This window comes from Trachinotus anak, unplaced genomic scaffold (assembly GCF_046630095.1).
Source record: "Trachinotus anak isolate AG129_WGS33_773 ecotype Australia unplaced genomic scaffold, CSIRO_AGI_Tana_v1 ptg000003l, whole genome shotgun sequence".
Taxonomy (NCBI): domain Eukaryota; kingdom Metazoa; phylum Chordata; class Actinopteri; order Carangiformes; family Carangidae; genus Trachinotus; species Trachinotus anak.
The window spans coordinates 842742-863190 of NW_027273854.1; the positions used below are offsets into that span (position 1 = coordinate 842742).

The following is a 20449-nucleotide window of genomic DNA, read 5'->3' on the forward strand; positions in this document are numbered from 1 at the left end:
TGGCAGGACACAGCCCTGCCCTGCAGAGTGTTTTAGTGTAGGGTTCATGGTGCATACTAAAATCAGGTTTTCACTTGTTCTGCAGATGTTCTGGATCACTGAGTTCTGTAGCCTGAGGCCAGATGACGGTTCAGAAAAGCATCGGCAGTTGGAAAATAAAAGCTTTTGTACGACTTATTTCTTAACCCATAAAGGTCAGAGATGACACTTAAAGAAGCTATGCTTAATTAGAGTAAGTAAAGCACTTCACAGGACATAGTGAAACATGGATAAATTACTGAACAGGCCAGGGGGGGCCCAGAGGTCAGGGGGCCCTAGGTCACAGCCTGTGCATGAAGTGACTGTCAAGATTTCTTATTTGAAAGTGACTGAGCTCAGTCGAAAGATACAAAATGATGATAAAGAGGTTGCTTCGTTCAGTGTGGGGGTCCTGTGTGGGAGGGGTGACACCTGTCCCTGCCCGGGAGCCTCACAGTCTGACCACACGACATGACATGAGCACGTGTCAACAGATTTTTCATTTTTTCATTCAGAAATCCACAGACATTTTTATTTTTACATTCATGCTTCACAGAAAAATAAAACAGATGAAAGAGAAGCCAAAGAGCCTGAGCAGTATGACTAAAAACACATCGTATATATAAACATTATGTAAGGATCTGACAATAAGTGAAGAGAGGCAATAGAATATGTAAAAACAATAATTAGGGATAAAACAAGAGATAAAACATGAGATACAGCATCTGATTTGAGTCAGGAGGGAGTTCAGAGTGTGGGGGCTCTAAGAGCAAATGCCTGGTGACCTTAGTCACAAACCTTGACCTTGAGGAGACCAAATGGGCTGTCCTACCTTGCTCTTCACTTTTAATATACTCAGAACATTTTGTTGGAGATACTTTTGATTCTTTGATTTAATCAGGATTTTAAAAGTAGGATTTTACGTATAATAGATTATTTTTACGCTTCCGTGTCAATATTTTTATTTAACTCAAAGTAAATGTGTACTTGGACTCAGACACTGGAGACAATCAGCTGGTTGATCATCGCTGAGGTTCCCGCTCTGTCCAGCAGGGGTCGCTGGAGGCGACTCACCGTCTCATCTGAACTCTGCACACGAAGCAGAGCCGTCAGCCAATCAGAGGTTCGCATTTACCATCACGGCGCCTGCGCATCGCAGCTATGATAATTTTGTTGATATGTCTGCCGTTGGGTTTTAAAGACTATTTCTGCGGGGTTTAGGTTTTCAGAGAGACTGTCGTGCTGTGGTCCGGCCCGATGGAAACCCCCAGAGACCTGGTGAGTCCGGAGGCATCTGTCCGGCGGGAGCCCGCGTTTCACTTCTTTGTTGTGGTTGTGATAGCGGTTCACAGCGGCGGTAAAGGCTGCTTCCAAGCAGTCAGTGACAGAAAATCCAGACAAAACTCCACTGAGAAATCTGATATTTTTAGGTTCTCTCGCTATCTAATAAAATTGCACACCGAATTAAAATTACTTTTAAACTGATCACGAAATAGTTCGTGGTACGTTTTTATTCGGCGCCTGCATACTGTCCAAAGTAGCTCTTAAATCAGTCACAACTTCAACATTTATAAATGCTTTGCCCGTTGATCACAGTCTCCTTCCAAAACTCCACTGAAAATCCTGCGATATTAGGTTTCCTCGCTTAGTCACAAAGGCACATTTCTCACTGACCAGATTTTTTTTAGAGGTTTACCAGATCGGACGAGACACCCTTTAACTCGGCATGTACGCACCACACCAAGCAACTTGTCATTCAGCGAAATTTCACTTTTATTGCTGCCTCGCTGCTTTCCCTCCACATTCACCACAGACTGGCAAGGTGAACCTGTCATGAAAAAATGTCATTTCACTAACAAACTGTGTTGCTAGGTGCATTTAAAATCCGCCGAATTTAATGGAGGCATTAGCTGATTCACAAACACTCTCGAGTTGTGTTATGTGGACCACACGTCGTTGTCTACAATCGAGGAAACTTAAAATTGGCAGAATTCTGGAGGTCATTCGGTGTCTCTTGTTCTCGCGCTGACACGGTCGCTTGTCGAGCCCACGGAGCCTCTCTCTCTCTCTCTCTCTCTCTCTCTCTCTCTCTCTCTCTCTCTCTCTCTCTCTCTCTCTCTGTGCTGACAGTCAGCCTCTCTCTCTCTCTCTCTCTCTCTCTCTCTCTGTGCTGACAGTCAGCCTCTCTCTCTCTCTCTCTCTCTCTCTCTCTCTCTCTCTCTCTCTCTCTCTCTCTCTCTCTCTCTCTCTCTGTGCTGACAGTCAGCCTCTCTCTCTCTCTCTCTCTCTCTCTCTCTCTCTCTCTCTCTCTCTCTCTCTCTCTCTCTCTCTCTCTCTCTGTGCTGACAGTCAGCCTCTCTCTCTCTCTCTCTCTCTCTCTCTCTCTCTCTCTCTGTGCTGACAGTCAGCCTCTCTCTCTCTCTCTCTCTCTCTCTCTCTCTCTCTGTGCTGACAGTCAGCCTCTCTCTCTCTCTCTGTGCTGACAGTCAGCCTCTCTCTCTCTCTCTGTGCTGACAGTCAGCCTCTCTCTCTCTCCGCACTGCAGTGGTGCTGGCAGCAGGTAACACGGCTCCAAACTCACTCATACAAAACACTGAATGCAACAGCTGTCAGGTTAGCGTGCGTGTGTGCGTGTGTGTGTTCCTACAGATACAGGTGGATGTATTGAAAAAAATCAACTACATTATAGGAACACACACCTGTGAAACCTGAGTACCTGCACTAACTCATCCACCTGGAGGCATTCTTGTTGGAAGAATGTGATCTAGTTCTTCCAGTCCTCCTGCAGGAGTGTGGACCAGGACTGCTGGATCAGGACTGGTGGACCATGTCCTGGTTTTGTCCACAGATTCAGGTTTCTGTTGTTTAATATCAGAGATCCTGGACTTCCTGATATCGATGTGTGATTTTTCTACTTCTACTCCAGCAGATTTCAGAGGGAAATATTGTAGCTTTTATTAAATAAAAAGGACCAGAGCCACAGTCCAGCAGATGGAGCTGGTGGGGAAAGTGGTTGACCTCTGACCTCTGATCCTCCCATTATGTCCTGAGGAAAACTACCCTGGTCCAGTTGCTCCAGAGCCTCAGGTTCTCATACCTGGATGTTATCTGCAACAAATGATCAACTTTATTATTGATTACCCAGGCAGTTATTTTCTCAATCAATCATTTGATCCAAAAAGTATCAGAAGCTGCTTCAAACATGACTCACCTGTCAAATCAAGCGACCAACAGATGTAAACCTGCAAATATTCACAGTGAAAAGATACAACAGGTGAATATTTTAATCTTTGCTAATAAATGATTCAGTTCAGAGACTTTCGTTGCTTCAGCTTTAAAGAAAATATCCATCATTCGCTTAAAATTTAGTTTGAATTTAATTCAGTTAAAATTTAGTTTATGGCTGCAACTTTAAAATCATTAAAATCATCAATAGAATGCAGAATAATTATTTTAATCAAGCTGTTACTGATTTGGTTTTTAAACAGATAACAGTCAGATAACAGTGAATAGTGTTTTTGACTGATCAACAGTCTAAACTTATTGATTTACCTCAGACAAGATGAAGACAAGCAGCAGATTTTAGCTCTGAACCAGGGCCAGTGTTTGGTGTCTCTGCTTGAGAAATAACATTTTTGAAATAGATCCTGATTGATTATCTGTTGATTAACTAATCATTGTAGTAGATGACAGCAGCCTTGCTCATTAAATATCTGGTGTTTGTTGTGTGAGCAGCTCTTTTCTCTGATGGTTTGTGTTTTATTAACTAAAAGTGTCTTTATTTTCATGATAATATGATCCAGAGGTGGCTCACCTCACTAACCTCTTTAAAGTCTGGCTGTTGGTAACTAGTATAACTAGTCTGCCTGTGTCTCCTCCGCCCTCAGGTGGAGCGTTCGTCCAGGAAACGCCGGGACTCCTTTGGGATGTTGGACGGTTTGGAGGAGGACCGGAGCAGCTGCAGCACCGAGTCCAGCGGGGGGAGCGGAGCCTCCAGCCCAGAGGACAGTGAGGACGAAGACTTAGGAGGAGGAGGAGGAGGAGGAGGAGTGACTCAACTCACCCCCACCTCCTCCTCCTCCCTCACACTCATCAAGACCAATGGACAGGTGTACACCTATCCTGATGGGAAGGCGGGCATGGGTCAGTATGAGGCCGACACATTTTCAGACCAGGGACAAGACGTTAAAGTGAAAACACAAAACTAAACAACACAACCCGACCTTAGAGAGTCTCTGTGTGTGTTTCACCCAGCGACCTGTGAGATGTGTGGTATGGTGGGAGTCCGAGATGCTTTCTACAGTAAAACCAAACGTTTCTGCAGCGTCTCCTGCTCCAGAAGTTACTCCTCCAACTCCAAGAAGGCCAGCATCCTCGCCAGACTGCAGGTACACGCACAAACCCACACCTGCTGTTGTTACAAAGCTGTGGAGACGAGGCAGAGAACCTGCGTCTGTGTTACCTGTCTGTTCTGTAAAAAGCACGTTGATGTCCTGCAGTGATGGAAATGGAGGAAACACTGGATATCAGGTTTCTGATGTCAGTCTGCACAGCTGCATCAGCTGCTGATCAGCTGTCAATCAGCTGTATTTGCTCATATAAATATCTCTTTACATATCTTTTGACTGGTGTTGTTGGTGTGTGTCTGTGTGATGTGCATTGAGTTACACTCCTTCTCTTAAAGGGGAAGCCTCCCACTAAGAAGGCCAAGGTTCTTCAGAAACAGCCTCTGATGACCAAACTGGCTGCGTACGCTCAGCATCAGGCCAACCAGCACAGCGGCGTGAAGAAGAGCGGTGAGTCTGGTTCTGATGATCCTGTCCAGACTCTGAAAAACAAACTTTATCAAGAACCAAATTCACTCTTAAAGATACAAGTTTAGCTCTTCTCCTGTGTTTTATCTGAAGTGTTGATCTCCATCAGAAGATATATCTGTGGTTTTAAGAACCAAAAACCATCTCAGTGTAGTTTTACATCTCCTTTCTCGGGCTTCTCTCTGGAGCTCTAGTAGCAACAGGTCAGTCAGCCAATCAGAAGAGAGGATCTGAGCCAATCGGAGGAGAGGCTCTGAGTAACAACAGGTCGACTAATCTGATTCAGTCTTTTTGTGTTGCGCTCTGCAGATTATAACAAACTAATGCAGAACATTTGAAAGTTTGTTGACTTTCAAATGACTTCATGGCAGCAACAATAAAGTGTGTTCCTCCTTTCAGCTTGTGTGTGTTTGTGTGTCTGTTGTGTGTTTGCTGCAGTTCCTGTGGAGGTGTTTGACTGGGGTCGTTACCTTGGAGATGGAGAAGTGATGGGAGCACCGGTCAGCTGTTTTAAACATGTGGGTGACACACACATTAACACACACATTAACACACACATTAACTCCTGCTCCCACAGGCTGTTGTTATCTTTTCAGTACAACTGTTTTCCTCCCTGTTAGGCCATGTGCAGCAGTTATAATAAGTTATAAACTTAAAAAAACAACATATGTTTGTGATAAACACATTATTAAATAACTATGATCAGAAGATATTGAAGCATGAAATTCTAAAAAATGACGATGATGATGATGATGAAGGTTTCCCACTGCACTGTAGCTTTACTGTTGTCCTTCACTTGTGAGTCACTTTGGATAAAAGCGTCTGACAGGTGACAGGTGAGTCTGATCAGAGATTTTTTGTCACTGACTGGTTTGTTGTGGTCGTGGTGTCGTTTTGATGAAACGTGGTTTGTCTCTTGTCAAGGTCCCGATGGGGAAGTCGTGGGGCGGCATCAGTGAAGGCGTTCGGGTCGAAGTCCCAAACACTGACTGTGGTCTGCCCATGAAGGTTTACTGGATCGCTGGCATCATTAAACTGGCAGGTGAGTTCTATAAATCCACGTTTCTTTCTGCTGTAAAGTTGGACATTTGAACATGGGGCCTCTGGGGACTGACTCACTGCTGGAGCCAGACTCTAGTGGTCATTAGAGGAACTGCAGCTTTTACTGATGTTTCAGACCTGGAGGCTGATGATTGGTTATTGATTATTGACAATAGAGAACAAAAGGCAAAAATTCTGCACACTGTGCAACACTTTTGTCCTGTAGTTATGATTTTTGAGCCTACACACCTGTCGCTTTAAGGTGTGCAAGCACCACATGAATTATTTTAGTGTGTGTGTGTGTGTGTGTGTGTGTGTGTGTGTGTGTGCAGGTTTTAAAGCCCTGCTGCGTTATGAAGGTTTCGACAGCGACTCCACCAGAGACTTCTGGTTGAACCTGTGCGTGCAGGACATCCACCCGGTCGGCTGGTGTGCAGCTGGAGGAAAGCCTCTGGTCCCCCCTCAGAGTAAGAGAGAACCAACTGTGTGTTCACGAGAGGCTCCACAGGGGGAGTCAATACGAACAGTGTGACATCAGTCAGTGGAAGGAGGTGAAGGAGGTGAAGGAGTAAGAACCAGGAGCTGGTCTTCACTCCCTCGTTCACTGCTCCCTCCTCAGTATCCAGGCAGCTTCCTGTAGAGGACGATACTCTGAGCTCAGCAGTCTTTCACCACGAGCGCAATGCATGATGGTATATAATGCTTGGTTAGTGACCATTGCTTTGCACTACTTTTCATGATGCATTGTGGGATACTATGAGTCCACTATATAGGCCATAATAACTCTCACTGTACTGTTCAGACTGCACAGCTGAGTGGTGAACTCATTATATAATGGACTCTACAGGGAGTAGTGAGTGATTTCAGACACAGCCAATGAGATCAGCCCACTGAGGGAGTTGGGGGCGGGTGGTGTCTTGTGATTGGCTGATGCCATCCGTCTGTTTGTTCTTTCAGCCATCCTGCACAGGTTCACCAACTGGAAAACCTTCCTGATTAAAAGACTGACGGGATCCAAAACACTGCCGCCAGACTTCTCCTCCAAGGTCACACACACACACACATGCACACATTCCAGTCATTAGCCACTAACCTACAACGTGTTGTGCGTCTTACACATCATGTGTTTCCAAACCAAACCTCTGAGCTGTGGACCAGGAGCTCCAGCTCCATCAGTACCAATCAGTTATCAATATTTCAGATCTGCTGCTGCTCAACTCGTGTTCAGGTCGTCAGCACTGATCAGCTGAGTTAATGCTAATGTGGATTCATGGCAGCTGTCGGGTTTCTGTTGATCACAGATTTGAACTCAACCTTTATTTACGACTCGACTGACAATGAACGATAAACTTAGATTGAATGAAGGATTCAGGTCGATGAGTGGATCCACATTCTGGAGATCAAAGCTCAGACCACACATCATGAACACAGGTGAACAGTCAGTCAGACTCTATAGTACCTCCCACACACCTGTCGCACCCTCGGGACCATGTCTAAGTCTTCTCTAAAGGACACTTGCTTCATAAAGATGTCGTCACTTTCCTCCTCCTCCTCCTCCTCTTCCTCCTCTTCCTCTTCCAGGTGCAGGAGAGCATGCAGTTTCCCTTTAAGAAGCAGATGAGGGTGGAGGTGGTGGATAAGACTCACCTGTGTCGGACTCGGGTTGCTCTGGTGGAACAGGTGGGACATACTGTGGAACCGAGGTCCTCAACCCAGAGAAATGACATCATTGAAATGACATCATGACCTTTGTGTGTGTGTGTGTGTGTGTGCAGGTGATCGGCGGTCGTCTCCGTCTGGTGTACGAGGAGTGTGATGACGGGACGGATGACTTCTGGTGTCACATGTACAGTCCTCTGATCCACAGCATCGGCTGGTCTCGATCCATCGGACACCGCTTCAAACGATCTGGTGAGTCCAGGCTCCCCTGCTGCTGAGCAGGTGGCGAATGGTGGAACACAGACTGAACCGGACAGGAAGCTACAAACTGATCCTCTGTTCCTATAAAAATAAAAGCTGATCAGTGCAGCAAGGTTTAATTAAGTTTTGGTTTCATCCAAAAGCCTCATGTGACCAGTTGAACTCATCAAAATCTCTTCTCAGTGTTCCTCTGTCTTTGTTCTGGTTCTAAGCACACCTGGTTCAGGTGGAGACGTCACCAGACTACATTCAGAAAACATTCAGTTTAAGCTGCTGCAGGCTGCTGAGCAGAGTCTGTGTTTGTCTCCAGATGTGTCGAAGAAGCTGGACGGTCAGGTGGACGCCCCGGGACAGCTGTTCGCCAAGGTGAGAACCACACCTGTCTGTTCTCCTGTATGTTCTCCTGTCTGTTCCTCTGTATGTTCCTCTGTTTGTTCTCCTGTATGTTCCTCTGTATGTACTCCTGTATGTTCCTCTGTTTGTTCTCCTGTATGTTCCTCTGTATGTACTCCTGTATGTTCCTCTGTTTGTTCTCCTGTATGTTCCTGTGTATGTTCTCCTGTATGTTCCTCTGTATGTACTCCTGTAGTAGTAGCTTTATTGTCATTATATTGGAGTCATACAACAATATAATGAAATTCAGGTAACACTCCCTGAGGTACAAAAACAGGACAAAAAAAAAAGAAAAAAAACCGTTAACACAATAAAACATTAGAACAATGAGGGTAGCATGGTGCCATGTGTCATTTAAATAAATAAATAAAGTGCATTGAGCCAATCAGCAGCAGGGAGCACCAAGCCTCCATCTTTCCTGTTTTATTCTTTATAAAGAAGGAAGAAGAAAAAAAAGCTCTTGATGTCAGACTCCCTCTGTCTGATTTGTAGAATTGGTCACAGCTAGATTTATGTTGGACGCCTTGTTACCTCTGTTCAGCCTCAGATCTAAAATCAAGAGAATATCTGTTTGTACCATGTTGGTACCACAGGGGGGCAGCGTAAGACCTGACTGCACCTCATCCGCACCTTCTCAGATCACTGCACTCCACCTGTAGTTTTTTGGGTAGTGCCGACCTTTGACCTCCTCAGTATTGGTCCCATTAGATCAGGTCAGACTGATCCCAGTCCAAACACTCTACTCAGAGCTCCCTCTGGATCTGGATCTAAGCTCCTCATTTCAGCTGCTTAAATTCAAAGCAGTTTCAGTCACTACCCACAGGTAGGACTGAAGCACAGACTGACCAATCAGAAGCGACAATCCGTCAGTCAGTGCATGCAGGTGTAGAGCTTCATTCGTTTAAACGCTGTAAACGTCTCTGTGTACTTGTTCAGGTGAAGGAGGTGGATCAGAGCGGCCCGTGGTTCGAGGACGGAATGAAGCTGGAGGCCATCGACCCTCTGAACCTGTCTGCCATCTGTGTGGCCACAGTCAGGAAGGTGAGGAGCCGCCAGTCTGTGGACATCTGTCAGCTCCAGACGATCCTCAGTTTAACTTTGGAGGACAAATCACTGAGCAGCTCACTCTCTGTGTTCAACTGTAAACCAATCATATCAAAGCTCTGAGACCATCATGCTGGCCCTGACGTGGATATGTAAGGATTTGCAGCCAGCCTTCAGGTGTCACTCATCAATATTTCACTGATCAGGACTGTGACTTATGAAACGTAGACGCCCCTCCTTCAGTTCCTGATGACAGAAACCTTCATCCTTGGTGGTGAAGAGCGTTGACTCGCTCTCCTCCTCCTCCTGCAGGTCCTGGCTGACGGGTATCTGATGATCGGCATCGACGGTTCAGAGGCGGCGGACGGTTCAGACTGGTTCTGTTATCACTCCACCTCTCCCTCCATCTTCCCCGCCGGCTTCTGTGAGATCAACAACATCGAGCTGACCCCCCCCAGAGGTAACGGCTACCCCACCACACCACACCGCCACCTACGGAAGGCTGAGAATAAATGAAACTGATTTCCTGTCTCTTAGGTTACACCAGTCTCCCCTTCAGATGGTTTGAGTATCTGAAGGAAACCAAGGCTGTGGCTGCTCCAGTCAACCTCTTCAACAAGGTGAGACCAGACACTGGAGCTGAAACAGTCGATTAATGGAACAAGTTAAGCATCTATTTCAATGATCGATTGAGCTGTTGAACCTTTTCTTGTGAAAGATGGAAAAATTCTCTGATGGTTCCAGAGCTTCAGACGTCTCAGCTGCTTTATCTTGTCTGACATTAAAATAACTGAACATCTGCTGCACAACAGAAGAAATTTGAAGATGTGTCTTTAGGAACTTGTAATTTTTCAGTATTTTCTGACGTTTTGAAGACCAAACAATTAATCAAGAAGATAATCTGCAAATTAAAGGTTCTATTAACCACATTTTAAACAATAAAACAGCAACAAACAACTATTTTCTATGTAAAGATAAAGTGGAGTCATGGCGTCCTGAGCAGAGAATGAAGCCACGCCCCCTCTGTGTGTGATGTAATCTGAGTTTTTCTGGCCTTTGTTTTGGTTGCTGGTCTCGAGCATGTGCATGTTAGTGCATGTGAGTCCCTCCTGTTAAACCATTGGTCCTCACCACGTCTATAAACACACAGGCTCCGCCCACAGACGAGGTGACACAGTACGCAGCGTTCAGATGAAAGTGACCTTCAGGATTTCCTCTCCTGAAGAAGAAACCACATTTTCTTTAAAAAGGCTCCAACACAGAAAGAGTTGAGATCCAAAAAGGAACATTCAGGAAGTTTTTACCAGCTCCATCAGTGTCATTCGTGTGACTGATCCCTGGGGTGTGGCCTTTGAAGCCTTTGTTTTGGTGTGAGATGCAGGTGGTCCAGTGCAACATCCAGAGGCAGTGATGATGGTTTACAGAACCTTTAATTAATCAACCAACACACTGCTTCTTTAAAACATCATCATCTTTCACTTTTGTAAGATTAATAGTGTGAAATAGTTCAGTCCAGATAACGTCCAGTTAAAAATCTATCAAGATAAACATAGTGGAGCTCATCTGGACTGGATCAGGACTGTGGCAGTGCTGGAAGAAATCCTCAGATACACCAGTACAAGTCCTGCATTCAGAGTCTCAGTGAAGTCAAAGTACAGAAGTATCTTCAGTAAATGTAATTAAAGTCCTGAAGTGAACCGTCTCCAGTGACTGACAATGCTTCAGCAACATTCCATTGTTGGAGCTGCTCCAGGTGGAGCTGCTTTATCTACATCAGATACCTTTAGACAGTTTAGTCCACTGGTCCCAACCTCGGGGTCTGAATTCAGTTTTTGGTAAGTAAATGATAAATGATGACAAATTTATTTGACATTTGATACATGACAGGAGACTCAGCAGATGTTTTTGTGAGGGGTCACGAGACAAAATGGTTGGAAATGATCAGTTTAGAACATTACAGTTTGTAAATCGTCACGTTTGTAAAAGTTGCATTTGCAGAAAAACTTTAAGCTCCATGAGTAAAAGCAGTTCAGTAAAAAGTGTTGATGTTTCCCTCTGAAATGTAATGAAGGAGAACTATAAAGTACTGAAGTAATACTACCTTGAAACTGTTCATGGGTAAATGTACTCAGTTACTTTCCATGACTGCCCCCCCCCCCCCCCCACCCCCTCCCCACCACCACCAGGACGTCCCCAACCACGGTTTCCATCCTGGTATGAAGCTGGAGGCCGTGGACCTCATGGAGCCTCGGCTGGTTTGCGTCGCCACAGTGACTCGCGTCGTCCACCGGTTGCTACGGATACACTTTGACGGCTGGGAGGACGAGTACGACCAGTGGGTGGACTGTGAGTCACCTGACCTGTACCCGGTTGGATGGTGTCAGCTGACTGGATACCAGCTGCAGCCTCCAGCTGTAAACGCAGGTAACACACTCTCACCTTAATCATGAAGTACAACTCACCTCAGATCTTAAAGTGACAGTTGGGTTTTTCATGTGTGGTTCTGTGAGGTACTGATCTGAAGTCAGTGTGTTACCTTCAGTAGATTCAGATCAGCTCCAGTTCAGAGAAGCAGTAGGAGCTGAGTGATGAGCTACTGCGGACGAAGTCAGCAGAAAAAGGTTCATACCAGTTTAAGTGTACGATTTATTTTGAATATTTTCACCACGTCCTCTGCTGTCAAACAGTCCTTTCCTTTGGAACTACATTTTCTAGACCATTTAACTACCATATTCCTATGCACAAGCAGCAGTAGTATATTAAATTTACTGCAAGGAGTTAATATTTAGCTTGATGGAATTAGGTACAGACTAAATTGTATGTGTGCCTCAGGTTCCAGAGAACTACAATCAGCAGCATCCAAACAGAGGAAGAAATCCCAACAGTACAAGGGACAAAAGAAAAGTGAGTCTCTGTGTCTTTAAGTTGTGACAGTAATGTTAAAGTGATGAAGAAGAAGAATATGTTCCCATCAGACAGGTTTCAATGAGTTAACGTACAGTCTTATAGAAATATTCAGTCTACTGTAAGATGTGTTTGATTTGGTTTGATCCCAGTATGCTGAGTTCAGAATCTGGCTGTTATAAAATCTTTAAACTAGAGATTCATTATTAGATAATATTAATTTCCAACTATTTTGATATTTAATAAATCTTTTTAATTCATTTTTCAGGCAGAAATGCCAAAGAGTTGATCGTTCCATCTTAAATGTGTAAATTTGCTGCTTTTACATTTACAACATTTTAATGTTGGTCAGGAAAAATAAGACATTTACTTAACTTGCATTATAGGAAATTTTGATGTACATTTTTGACTGTTCTGATGTCTTATAGACCAAACAATTAATTAATTGTTAAATATAACAATAATATATAAATTGGTTTTTGGGGGGGTTTTTTTGTGCAAGATTCAGCAAAACTTTGTAAGAAACTGCAGAAAGTGCCATATCTGAGTGTATTTCCAGTTGTTAGAGAACAGAAACCTTTACACCTACAACTGACACTATTTAACTGACATTACCTGCATCTCTCAGAGAGGAAGTTGCCCATCGCTAAGCGACCCGTCAGTCTCTCTGGTGCCATGGTAACAGGCGTCCCCAGGAACCTGTCAGGAGATGAGAACGAGACTCCCCCAGATTACCCATCACCCCCTACTCCTGCCTCAGCAGCCCAACCCCTCTCTGCAGACCTAGAGAGCAGCTCTAATACCGAGGGGGGGGCAGGTATTTATATACACACATATGTTTATATTGTTTTGAGGACCCTCATTGACATGATTCATTCCCTAGCCCAGAACCCAGCGTACCTAAACCTCATTCTAACAGGAACCTTAAAATCAAGTATAAACCTTCAAACATGTGAAATAGCATGAACTCAACAAATTTTCTCTCAGTGCACGCAGGTCCTCACACTACAGAAAGGTCCTCACAATGCAGAAAGGTCCTCACAATGCAGAAAGGTCCTCACAATGCAGAAAGGTCCACTTAATGCAGAAAGGGCCTCACACTGCAGAAGGGTCCTCACAATGCAGAAAGGTCCACTTAATGCAGAAAGGGCCTCACACTGCAGAAGGGTCCTCACAATGCAGAAAGGTCCTCACAATGCAGAAAGGTCTTCACAATGCAGAATGGTCCTCACACTGCAGAAGGGTCCTCAAAATGCAGAATGGTCCTCACACTGCAGAAGGGTCCTCACAATGCAGAATGGTCCTCACACTGCAGAAGGGTCCTCACAATGCAGAAAGGTCCTCACACTGCAGAAGGGTCCTCACAATGCAGAAAGGCCTTGACAATGCAGAAAGTTCCTCAGAATGCAGAAAGGTCCTTGCACTACAGAAAGGTCCTCACATTGCTGAAAGGTCCTCTCAATGCAGAAAGGTCCTCACAATGCAGAAAGGGCCTCAATATTAATATTACCAATGTCACAATATTACATTTTCAGCCATTTAGATTTTAAAATGTGGTTGTTTTACCAAAATACTGCTCACCTGAAAATTTGCTTGAGAGCACTGCTAATGTCCTCTCTGTTTCTGCAGGTTCACAGATTAAAGAGGAGAATTCTGAAGGGACAGAGTTATATTCTGAAAGGACTGAAACAGAAACCAATGGATCCTCTGGAGAGTTCTTCACCAACCAGGACCAGTAGTAGGCCTCATCCATCCCTCACTGCCTTTAACACTCCATCCGTCTATCCTTCTCTTGTCTAGAATTTCAAGCCTCATGAAATCATCTACTTTGATAAAATCAGAGTTATTTTTAATTTTTTTGGACACACTTAAAACATGCTACACCCTGTCAGCAGTAAGCAGAAACTGTAAATGACTTCAGCTGACTGCCCTCTGCAGGATACCACTCCCCTTTCGTCAAAACCCCACAGTTTTTACTCCTCAGTGTTTCCCTCTTTCGCTTGGTGTCAGGTCAGACCAAAATTAATCTGCTCACATTCATGAAATCCTAGGTTGTGTTGGAAGCTTGGTGATAGTGGCATAGCTAGCATTTCGGAAAATTTAGCAACCCTGGGAGGTGTTTATATTCTACATTTTAAATTTGGTATTGTGTGCATAATAGCTGTATTTTTTTAGACTATTTTGAAACTGACTACTTTAAAGCCAGCAAAAACTAAAGGATTTAGCAGTTCCCCACAAGTGTTTTATTCCTAAAAACTGAATCAGTTCTCTACCTGGGGACCTGCTAGTGCTATCCAGCCAACATAGCCTACTAGCTTGCTAGCTGGCTTGCTAACTGCCAGTAAAAGCTAGCTAGCTAGAGGATTAACACCAGCCAAATGTTTATAAAAGTGGCTCAAGTAATATTAAAATATTTTACTCTCCTTAAGCCCCATCTTACTGGAAGACTCAGAATTTCTTTAGCCACAGGACTGTATAAAGTGACAGTAAATTTTTAATTATTATTATTATTATTATTAATAATAATTATTTCCTACAGTCCAAGGTGACATCTTCAGATGTCTAGTTTTCTCCAAACAGCAGTCCAAATCCTATAGATATTCAGTTTGCTAGAAAAATGCCAAATCCTCACATTTGAGAAGTTAGAAACAGCAAATATTTGATATTTGTTTGACATGTGTTGAATTGGTTTCACCAAGCTATCAATCTCTTTTCCAAAATTCTGTCCTGTCATCTCCTGTTTTGGTTTTCCCAGGAACAAATGCTCTTTCACAACACTGATTTCATGCCCACGTGAGGGAAAATGGCCCTACTGCCAACTGAAGTGACACTACACAACCTCAGACTGGTCTGACTGAGCAAACTGGACAAACAAGACCAGATCACAGAAGCAAATGAAGTAGAAAAAGGTGTAGTAGCATTACTCATTTTTGGTTCCTCTGAGGAAGAAAACGATCAACAGAAGAAAAAAAGAACAATGGTAAAACTTTTGTACAATGATTTTTTTTACCACCAAGATCTTTGTTGTTTGTATGTGTTTGTGTGGTGTGTTCGAGGGTGAAAACTCTTGACGTAATAATAATGATACTGAATGCTTTGTAATGTCATGTTGAGATTAGCAGTCATTTAAAAACAGTGTAAGAGTGTGTTTATGTGTGTGAATGCTGTGGTCTGGATTCTGGATTGACAAGATGTCAGGATGCCACAAAACAAGAAAACACCCAACAAGGACTTGTGGTAGCTACTGTTTTTGTTTTTTGAATTGCTGCCAAATGTCTGCAGTGTTACAGAATCATGTTCAGCAGGCCACTCAATCAGAATTAACATTCAAATCAGATAATCATTAGATACAGTACATTGTTACTGTGTGTTCAGAATCTGTCCAGCTGAAAGTTTAATGTCTTTGTTGTGGAGTAGTCTATTCTCCAACAGAGTCAGAGTAAAACTGGAGCATTAAATAAAACTGGATCTTAGCAACACAGCTAATAAGTCATGTTAGCTTCCACTGTTTTTGATTCTGTTCACTCGTCTGCGTTCACCAAAGCTAAACATAAAAGATTCACTAGGATTTACTCTATCCCTGGATAAAATCCACTGATTAGGTTGAATTCCATTAAAATCAACTAATTTCACCAAGACATTAAGATTAAACGCTGCCACCAAGCCATCATACTGTTTCATATAGACAAAGTTGGGTTAGGGTTAGGGTTAGCTAGCTGTTGTTTACACAACTTTTATTTGGTTATTTTTAACTAAATAATCAAAGGGTTTCATAAGAAAACTGATGTTGAAACTCTGATTGTTTTTATCTTTCCTAAAATCAATGAACAGATTATGTTTAGATCAGACACAAATTACTTATTGCTCAAAGAATGTATGTTTTAATTTTATTTCTTTACTGCAGAAGTGTATCACACTTAGAGTCCCTGCATCATTTTTTCAAAAGAATTAAACAGATAATTCTTTCACTGGGACATTCGCAGTGATAACCAGTATAAATGCCAGTGTTTTTGTATTAGGCAGCTTGGTGGTTGAATGTGGACAGCTGTATGAATGTGAAGCAGGGTCAGACTTCCTTCAATACGAAACAGTTCTTTCGAGTTAGTTCAGCAGCTAACGTTTTATGTACGTCTCCACTAACTATTAATACCTCACAAAGTGTTAAAAAAGGATTAAAATAATCTTTAGCATTTAAAAAATAATAAACAAAATTATATAAAAGATTATTTCAAAAACAGATTGTAAGAGTATATTTGATTAAAAGAAATTGCAATAATAAAGATCATATTTAAAAAAAAATGATGGTAAACATAACAAAATATAATTTAACAAAAAATATGTGTAACAAAGTAATAGTTCATATGATTAACTGTCTTTATAGCATCATCGAGCTGAAGGTTCACAAAGAAAAAAGAATACAAACAAATATTTTGATTTATAAAATTATTTATAACCTATGTAAGGGCACTGCATTCACCAAAATATGTAATTTTGTAATTATAACAATTATGTTAATGTGCTAAAATTATAACATTAACATGAATTGTAAACAAATATTGGATTTTAACATGCTCAAATAATATTTCAGATGCAAAGAACAATTTTCATTTTAGATAAAACTGCAGAAGACAAAAATAAAGTGACATTTTTTTCATTTGTGTCAACGTAGCTGAAGAAGGACTCTTATCAGCCATAAAACAAAAATGACAGACCCACATTATATTTTATGGTTGTTGCTGACAGTAACAGCTCAGTATCACTACATGTTGAGTTCAATTTTTTCTCTCTGTGATGTTCAGTGTTAGATTCGTCTTTGCTTGTGCAAATCAGAATGTGTCAAAAAGAGTGTGTAGGGACAATAAGATGGCAGTAATGTAATTTATAAATGCTGTGAGTGATTTTTAATAACAGATTTGAATGTGAATATTCTCTAGTTTGTGTGCATTTGATTCAAATCACAGCTCCATCCTTTGTGTCTCTACAAAAAGCAACTCGTTGTAAGTAGTTCGTAGAAATCAAAGCATGTCCAATATAACATGTCGTCAAAAGAAGGTCAAAGGGCCAAGAGGGGCCTTGAAGGTCCCCTTGATTTTAGCTAATGCCTTTGCTAGTTGATATAGAGCAGTGTGGATACATAAGACTGAAGCAACTACAATGTAATTGACAATCAAACCTAATGAGTAGTGTTAATTTTGTTAACCAAAGTTGCGACAAAAATGTTTGTTGACAAACTTCTTTCCACAAAAAAAGCAAGTCTAAAACTGAATAAAGAATTACCTTTAAGAACTATAACTATGATGAAATTTATACAATGTTTGTCCACTAATAAAAAATTAGTTAGGGTTAAATTATTATGTGAAAGACGGACAAGTGGAAAAATAAATTAATCACTCTATAATGCCAAGTCTTTTTCTGAATGCATCCATCTGTGAAATCAGACATGCTAAAATCTAAAATGTCTAAGTTTTTCTTGGTTAAAACTAAAAAAAATCAAATAACTAAAATGTGAGTAAACCTAACATAAAATTATATAAATATACAAAAAATACATCTAAATGGAAGTTCCAAAATTAACACTGCTAATAAGTTTCCAATGTGAACGTGATCAGTTTTAATCAGGTTAAATCTAATTTAATATATGGACGCCCATGTCTGCCAGGAGGAAAAAAAAATGCAAAAAATTTAGATTGGGTGAAAAATAGAAAAAAAAAATGTAAAAGTCAAAAGTACTATCTCATTGTTTTGACTTAATGTCTCATATAATTAGTTTTTTTTAATGTTTAATAAAAAAAAATGTATCTTCTATCTATCTCATTTTTTCTGGAGGAAATGGGTTTCTATAATAATCCAGTCTTGGTGTATGTTGTTTAGCAAAAAAAGGCATGATGCCTATGCACCAATCAAGTTTTATAGGGCTCTTAATGAAAAACATAAAGAAATTACGAGTCTGTGTTTGAAACTCAGCTGTGTGAGCATGCATTAGTCTGAGCATCTTGCACACTAAACTAGGAACTGTTTTTAATTCCATCCTTGTTAGTCGCACTACTGTGTGTATGTTGTCTGTTCGTGTTTGTTGCCTTTTTGTACTTGAATCTCCAATAATGTCAAACGTCTTATTTGTATTATGGTGCTATCTATAGATGATATATACATATTTGATAATGTTTCTATGGAATGATTTTGACAAACCGTCTTGTGACCCTGGTGAAGAAGTTGTTCTTGTATTTTGGACAGAGCTGTTTGCAATACATTTTGTATAAGGAGAAAATGATTGATGTGTGTTTAAAGGGAAACTGCTCAATTTAAAGGATTAATGAATGTTGTGAGCTGAGGTGATAATTTGAATCCTTAAATTTAGCTGTCTTCTGTCAGTTTGCAATGTTTTGTGTGTATATCAGCAGTGGGAAGGAGGATTTTATGGGTTTTTATAGGACTGGTGACTTACAAAATGGCAGTGTTTTCTTAGACTATGGTTTGGGACCCAATGACAAAAATAATGTTTAAATGAGTCTGGAAGGCTGTCAGTGGTTGCTTTTTAGTTTTTTTACCTCCAGATGGTGAGATAGTGAGATCATAATCAGGAGTTTATCATTTTAAGATTTGAGATCTTGGATTGGATATAAAGTTGGAAAAGTTCAAAACTTAATTTTGCACCCAAACCAAGACTAAAAACAGGACTGGATTGGTAAAGGTAACGAGGTAAATAACAAGCCTGACAAAACTATTTGCAACCACCGCCACTCCCAACTTCTGATGACACCTTGGGCTGCTTTTACAAAGACTTTTCCCCATGATATAGAACTAATTTCAAAATAGGCAAATAAGCTTTGTCTTGTGTTCTCCCGCTGTTACAAATGTATCTGGTCTGTAAATGTGGATTTTTTTTCATTTACCCTGTCAGACCTGCAAGACAGAGCCAGCAGAAAATAAAACACAGAAAAGATCATTTTCATAAAGCTGAAGTCTGCAGAACCAAAACAAGACTGATAAAGATTTTTTACAATGTGCCAATGGATAAAACTGTGAGATCTGAATCATTGTTTGTGTCCCACACTGATGAGGTTTATGAAAACCTGTCAATACTGTTAATGTCCATGTTGTTCACTTGTTCATGCTGTGAACATGATGTTTACTGAACTGTTATCAAAACATGCAAATGTTTTAAATATATATATAGATATAGATATAGATCTATATACTGTAAATGTACCACATAAAATGTAGTTATGTACTGATGTTAACTTTCATGAAGCTTTTTTTGATACATTGTGCAATTTTTGGCAGCATGATTGTGAAGAGATTATTACATTTAGGTGTAAAATAAATGACTCACTTTACATTTTTATGCAATAAAAAGAAACAGAGAAAATAATGACTTGTTATTTGTTTTCCACCTGAACATATTAATGTTAAGTTATTAATTATTTAGTTTTTGGTAAAAACTAATGAAAGATGTGGGATGAGTTTTAGTTAAAAAAAAAAATATATATAATATATATATATAAATATACATGTCTGACATTTCTTTAATATGTATTTTTTCCAGATTTCTCCTTCATTGTTTATATTTTATATTCTCAGAACAGGTCAAACTGCACTGGGTCTATTTTCTTTTTCTGAGAAAATGATGTGTTTTTTTTCCTCAATAACAGCTTTTTTTTAAATTACACTGGGGAACACAATTTTTGTTGAGTTAGGTCTGACAGCTGTTTTTAACTAATTTTTGGGTGCGGAATCCAAAACTGATCTCAGTTTTTCTCTATCACGTCAAGTTTTTGAACTATAGGATCCCCGTTTTCTTAAAACATATGAAAAATACTGTACTAAGATGGAATAGTTACAAGCTTTGAAAACTACAAAAACAGCATAAAACAAAATAGAACTTACAACAGTATGCCCATGGTTACAAGGTTAAGAGAAAAGCCAGCACAAATACTCTTAATTCCTACTATGCCAGCTTTCTGTTTGCAGATATTGATAGTACTGATATTGGGAGCTGCACTCCTCTCACCGCACTGTCTCATTGTGACTGCACAAACAAGTTGCCACGTAGCTGTTGATGAGTCCAATCGTGATCAGCTGGCAAGTCTTACTACAGCTGATCAGTGGAACTTTGCTTATCTGGAGGGTGAGCTGTGGAGAAAAAACTTGACGTGCTAGAAAAAAAACTGACTGCAATTTTGGAATCAATGATCAATTTTAGCATAAAAATCTAACTGAACAGAATTTTTTTTCAAATTGTTCCCCAGTGTAATTGTTGGCTTGAATCTCAAAAATGTTTGAAAATAAATGTATCAGTAAACACCAGGCTGCTC

At 41.0% G+C, this 20449-nt stretch overlaps 1 protein-coding gene across 3 annotated transcripts; it reads left to right on the top strand.

Moving 5' to 3' along the window:
• Window positions 1–412: 412 nt before the first annotated feature.
• Window positions 413–19504, top strand: LOC139609659 (MBT domain-containing protein 1-like). Of its 3 annotated transcripts, XM_071464538.1 has the most exons (19): window positions 416–1296; window positions 3906–4161; window positions 4273–4406; window positions 4703–4814; window positions 5271–5350; window positions 5757–5874; window positions 6206–6340; window positions 6831–6919; window positions 7455–7553; window positions 7649–7784; window positions 8104–8159; window positions 9123–9227; window positions 9543–9690; window positions 9768–9850; window positions 11417–11654; window positions 12063–12134; window positions 12763–12951; window positions 13764–13872; window positions 14890–19504. In XM_071464538.1, coding segments are annotated over exons 1-19 (2181 nt in total). In that variant the 5' UTR covers window positions 416–1275; the 3' UTR covers window positions 14891–19504. The 3 variants fall into 3 exon arrangements, 1 of the variants encoding a protein (XP_071320639.1); XR_011685307.1 differs by lacking the exons at window positions 13764–13872; window positions 14890–19504 and adding an exon at window positions 11776–11851 and having other exon boundaries at window positions 413–1296; window positions 12763–12830; XR_011685301.1 differs by lacking the exons at window positions 13764–13872; window positions 14890–19504 and adding an exon at window positions 11773–11851 and having other exon boundaries at window positions 414–1296; window positions 12763–12830.
• The last annotated feature ends 945 nt before the right edge of the window (window positions 19505–20449 follow it).